Genomic DNA, 6,172 nt, shown 5'->3' with positions numbered 1-6,172 from the left:
GCTTGGTGTTCTGCATGGAGTACTTCGCCAATAACTTCAACTGGCTGGAGGAAAGCCTTGGGCATGTGGAGGATGACTACATATTGTTTGACTGCCCAGGTAAACAAACGTCAGTGTTTTGTTATCATTCAGGATAATTTGGGTGGCTGCACTGTCGTTTGATAGCATCATGTGGTGTGGGACTGCAGTGGCAACTGCGAACTAACGCTAATGGGAGATCAAGGAAGGAAAAAGCCCTTCTAGATCTTTTCCACATCTCCAGTTTAAGTTCATCCAAATGCAGAGTTCTCTGAAAAAAAAAGATGCTTGCTTTATCAGCTTTTATTCATATGAAGTGCAATGCCCATATCTATGTAATTGATAACTGTGACCTGTTCCTGTTAGCTTCACATTTCTGCATCCTGATATCCCACGTGTGCCCTAGGTCAGATCGAACTCTACACGCATCTGCCGGTGATGAAACAGCTGGTGGAGCAGCTGCAGCAGTGGGAGTTCCGTGTCTGTGGAGTTTTTCTTGTGGATTCTCAGTTTATGGTGGAATCTTTTAAGGTATCCATTTGAGACCTCTTGTAAAAGTTCATTTGGATAAAGAACAAGAAATCTGAGTAATTTAGGGAGCTGGGTTCGTTTAGCCCAGAGGAGATAATACTAAGCCAGGGGAGATCTGATGGTTGTCTTCAGCTGCCTCAGACACAGGTTGCAGCAAATAAAGTTCCAGTTGGATGTGAAAAAGAAAATCCTGCCTGTGAGAGGGGCCAGACTGGAGCAGGGGCGCAGAGAGGTCGTGTAGTTTACATTCACAGAGCTACTTAAAACTTGACTGGGCAAAACCCCTGAGCAACCGGATCTGACTTTGAAGCTCGCTCTGCTTTGAGTCATGACATGGAACAGATAACCTGAAAAGTCCCTTCCAATGTAAACTCTTCTGTGACTCAGATCTGGAGAGAGAGGGGGTCACTCTCCCTGTCTCGCAGTAAGAATCCTGGGATGGGATTTGAGTTTTGTAATGGCCTTTTCAGTGGCAGGTCCAGATTTGAGGCTCTGGAAATAGATGGCAGATGGGAAGCTCAGCACCTCCCTCTTCCAGCAGAGATAAGGACTCCCCACTTGGCCTTGTGGCCATGTTTCACATATTCATTAGGTAGATTTGGTTTGTGGTGTGTGTTGTGTTTTTCTGTACTTAACTACATCATTTCTTATACTCTTTAAGTTTATCTCTGGAATTCTGGCAGCACTCAGTGCAATGATATCTTTAGAGATCCCACAGATTAACATCATGACCAAAATGGATTTGCTGAGCAAGAAAGCCAAGAAGGAAATAGAAAAGTAAGTTCCAAAAAAATTACTTACTCTACAGTGTAATGTCCTGAGGTCAGCTTCAACCAAAATTCAGTCTAATGCTGCCCACAATTCAAACATACCCTTTTGAAATGGGAGGAGATGAGTTTGTTTTATATAGTCTCTAAATGTCTGGATAGGGTGGTTACAATTTAGTCAGAGTTGAAAGGCTAGCTCTGTGTTTGTACTTATCTCTGGATTTTTCTGTAAATAACTATCTTGAATAACTTAGGTCATTCTGAATGACATTTCTGGGTACTGTACTTAAAAAACTAAAGGGGAGGTGATCCTGTCAGCTAATTGATACTGAACGTACCGGATTACTTGTGTGTTACTTTTACATTTGTGCTAGAATGACAAAATACAAGTTTTTCCCTGTGGTCTTCCTCAACGGTTTCTTGAGTATACAGGTATATTAGCAAAAATGCTTCCGTTGTTTCTGCTAGCGGTCATAATCTGAGATATTCCAATTCTTACAAAAACTATTTTTAAACATTGTAAGTTCTCCTGCTAGGAAGTTACTTCATTCAGATGACAGAATGATTTTGGTTTTGGTAGCTATATAAAACACACCGTGACTCATTTGCTCTGTGGCCAAGGATGCTTTTGACATTAATGGTGACTTTGTTTCTCCCAGGTACTTAGATCCAGATATGTATTCTATGATTGAAGATTCTTCAAATATATTGAAAAGCAAAATGTTTAAAAAACTGACTAAATCTATATGTGGATTGGTAGGTATATTGCTTTTTAATTGGTACCCTTAAATTCAGTCCTGTATTTATAATCTGCACTGTATGGTTGCTGACTTCATTGCTTTTGTACTGTATGTGCCATAGTAATTCCTCCCCCCTCACCTCAAAACTCTGTATTCACCTGCCAGACTTATTTGCAAAAACAGGATCTAAAAGATTCTCAGGCACTTGAGCATTTTACTTTTTGCCTGTTTTAACTCAGCTTTTGATTTTTTTTCAGATTAATATAAGATTCTTGATAGTAACATTTGGATTGTAGCTAATACATTTCCTGTGGATCCTGTTCTATTAGCAGTTTTGGAAAACAGCTTTATCTGCTGTGGAAAACTCAGGATGGGTAGCCGGGTGTTCTGTGTGGGGAATTGCCATTGGTTTGCAGCAGGGCTTTACATGGCACATTAGTCCAGAGCAGCTTGGCATCAGTGTGGTTTAAGGAGGTGGTTTAGGTCCTATGAGTGAGAACTGACTTACTGCATTTTCTTACTAACATCTCTGAATCCTTCCTCTAGACTGATGACTATGGGATGGTTCGATTTCTACCTTTTGATCGCTCTGATGAGGAAAGTATAAACATAGTTCTGCAGCACATAGACTTTACCATTCAGTATGGAGAAGATCTTGAATTTAAAGAACCGAAGGTAAGGTACTTCTGATGATAAGATGAAAAATTAAAAAGGATCCATAATAAGTTGTAGTATAAATCAGTTCTTTGTCTTGCTGATAAATTACTGTCTTGGTATGGCTCAAAATGAGCCATCCGTACTCTTTCAGTGACAGTGCTTGTAACAGCTTGATTTAGAATTTCAGAAGTGAAATTTTCTAATATCATCTTCCATATGTAGACTGATCAGTTCATTGTGTTTAAAAGTAATGCTCTGGTTTTCAAAAAGAATGGAATTTTAAACTTCAGAGGTCAGAAAGGACCATTACAATCACTAAGATTTCTCCCTACATGACTCTTCAAACTCCCCTGATAATTCCTGTGTTGAACCCATGTGTTGTACGTGAGATACAGATTGGGAATAAAGTCTATCATGTAAAATACATGATAGAAGAGTGCTGTGTTCAGGTCTGTTCCAGGGCCTGTCTGGTTTTATTCCTCAGGTTGTAAATCCTTAGGAACAAACCCAGTGCTTTTATTCCATTTTTAAATTCTGTTTTGTACTCTTAGAATACACAGAATAGCTGGATCTAGATTTTGACCTATACAATTTCGATAGCTCAAGAAACAAATTGCTTTTCAGAAAGTTTTGCTACCTGTTTTATGGGACCATAGTGGAGATTGTTCCTGTTGTGGTTTCTAAAATAAAACATCACAGAACAGACAATGTACAACAGCCACTAGGGAAAAGTCTGGCCTTACCTTTTTTTGTTTTCTGTTTGGCAGGAATGTGAAGAAGATAAATCTGCTCTTGTGGATGAATACTTTCAGGATCACGTGAATGAGTAAAAACTGGATGTTTAAAAATAAAAAAAAAATTTAAAAATCCACCCATACACAAACCTACTTGATGTTTTATCTGTAAGATAAGTAAAATTTATAGTGAAAAGTCAGCTGTATGAGCTCATAACTATTTTAATAAAGAATTTTTATTATTATGTGTGTGTGTTTATAAAATGCATAGGCTAGCATTAGTACATATAGAAGTTCCCCACGTGTATCTCATTTAAACATAGGAATGCTTGAAAAAAAAAAATCTAGTAATTTGCAAAAGAAGCAAAGCCAAACGCAAGTATGTTGTAATAAGTAATTATCTCCAGGACTGAGTAGTTTGTTTCACTATTAGATGAGAGGAAAAAATTGGTTTAAAGGGTGAAAATTGTACTTTATGCACTGAACCTGCAGTAGGTGAAGAGATGACTGGCAGCTTCAAAGGGACGTCTGGCCAGTGGGTGCTCTCCCACCCTTCTTGAAAAACCGTGTTTCACACTCATTTTGGAAGACCCCACATTTTCAGCCTTCTTAAGGCTGGTTTTTGTACAACTTGCACATGGCTTTAAGTGGCTTATACACCGATAACATCCTAAACACAGCACTACACTTAAACCAGCTTAAAGAAAATTCAGTGGTAGTCTTGACAATCGTGTTAGAAATTGTTAATGAATTCTGCAACAAACAAGTAAGTTCCTTTTTTCCCTGGAATTAAGTCCTACTATGGACATAAGTTTCCTGCATAGTGCAATGTGTGGTGCTTTCAGAGAAGCAAAACTTCAGCACGTTCTCTTCAAAAGTAACTAAATACATTTTAAAGTGGTCTCAAGAATTTTTCAGGCAAGTAATATCAATTCTGGAATTAGGTGTAGCTGTTAATAGGCTGTTCATACCAGAAAATAATTCAAGCCCTATGGGAAAATGTACTGCTGAATTTACTCTGTTTATAGTTCTTTTCTATATACAGACTGTTCCTGGGTTGTCTTGCGTGTTTCAAAATGTGTTTTATTGCTTCTCCTAAAATGTCAGTCCTATTTATTAGCTACGTTCAGCTGAATTTCAGGATGTGTTTTTCTGCTGCATGTGTCCAAGTACGTATCAACCTTTCCTTAACCCTAAAGAACAAGATTTGCTTGAATGAAAATATTTTCCCAAAAGGGCCTCAGTTATGAAATGCTTAACGTCAGCGAATGCTTATATGTACGCGTATCATCTATCTATATATAGCTATGTATTAGAAATTAACCCCATCCTCACAAAATACAAGCAGCCAAGTATTTCAGTTGAATAAGAACAACTGATGTCACTTTGTAGGAGCAGGTTGGTTAGTTAGCAGGTGTCTGGGTACAGGGATACCCCTGCATGGAAACCAAATCAAGGAGTGAATACTGGGAGTCAACTGCACTTATCTAAACCTGGGGTGTGATAGCAGCTTGGCACTGAGGTTGGTTTTGCAATTTCTCCTTGTCCAGATGTGTAATTTCTTATTCAGCAGTAGGGTTGTTCTTCATGTCTGTATAAATAAATGGTTAAATGGTCATATTGTTGATACAGTGCATATTTTTGAAGTAGGTATCTGCATTTACAAAAGCAGACATGGTCCAGGGAGAGAGGTTCAAACAGACAAGCAAATCCTGTGTGTCCAGGGGAGGGGGGCACCCCAGAATCCATGCATGAAGGTCAGGAAGGATCACACTGGATCTTATGAACAGGAACAAAGAAAAACCAAGAAACAAGATGTCACCCAAGAGCTACTAAAGTGATTTTTCAAAGCCAAGTCTCCAAAAATTGGCAGCCTTTGGTCTCTACAAGAAGTCCCATGGTATCCGGCATCTCTAAAACCTTACTCCCAGCTCCAGACAATTAGTGAATGCTGAGACTTCAGTTTCAAGATAATAATTGCGGTCACCAGGAAGAGGTGAATAAAATCAGCTCTTCAGAGCTTTAAAACACAGGGCCAAAACACGGGATTATATTTGGATTTGAATAGTTATGGTGTAGGTTAACCCCACAATGGGGCAAGTCTTCTACCCACACAGAGCTAATCACATCATGACAGGACCTGATCTGGCTGAATTCAACCATGCAAACATTGGGAAAACTTTGGTGGCTTAACTCATCTCCAGCCTGGTACATCCTTGGGACAAGTCACGTTTGCGGTGTGTCGAAAGGGCAAACCCCAGCCCAGCAGCAGGATTACTTTGACTCACCATCCCAGTCTCCTCAATTTTTCTTCCTGACTCATGCCATGAGTCATTGACCAGAGGACAACTTCAGCAAAGCTATGGCTTGACAGTAACAAAGCGCTCACCTTAAAATATCACATCCCTCCAAACCCAACATGACCAAAATGTCCCCACCTGAGTGCTGAGCCTCGCTGGGGACAAGAGCTTGCCTCTGCCAGCGAGGAACCACGATGGCAGGGGTGGCTGGCAAAAACCGGGTGGCACAGAGGGACCGAGGAAGGGTTATTTGCAGTGCTGGCCACAGCAAAGGCAGAGGGAAGCAGGGAACACCATGGGGCTGGAGGGGAAAGCAACCAAGTCCCCAACTGAAGGTGAGGGCAGCGCTGTGGCAGGAGCGGTGCCTCTGGGGCGGCGCACTGCAGGCCGCGGCTCCGGCTTCCCCTCCTCGCACCGCCTCTGCT

General features: G+C 40.6%; 1 protein-coding gene across 1 annotated transcript; it reads left to right on the top strand.

Moving 5' to 3' along the window:
* Nucleotides 1-5: 5 nt before the first annotated feature.
* Nucleotides 6-3,543, top strand: GPN3 (GPN-loop GTPase 3; the record flags this gene model as incomplete). The annotated part of the gene is made up of 6 exons (XM_010192666.1): nt 6-99; nt 425-549; nt 1,211-1,326; nt 1,976-2,072; nt 2,603-2,731; nt 3,481-3,543. Coding segments are annotated over 6 exons (624 nt in total), but the record flags the coding sequence as incomplete, so codon positions are not given.
* Between the last annotated feature and the right edge of the window lie 2,629 nt (nt 3,544-6,172).

Source organism: Mesitornis unicolor, unplaced genomic scaffold, assembly GCF_000695765.1.
Source record: "Mesitornis unicolor isolate BGI_N332 unplaced genomic scaffold, ASM69576v1 scaffold51339, whole genome shotgun sequence".
NCBI lineage: Eukaryota > Metazoa > Chordata > Aves > Mesitornithiformes > Mesitornithidae > Mesitornis > Mesitornis unicolor.
Note: the sequence above shows the minus strand (reverse complement) of the source record. Positions and strands in the feature narration are given on the sequence as shown.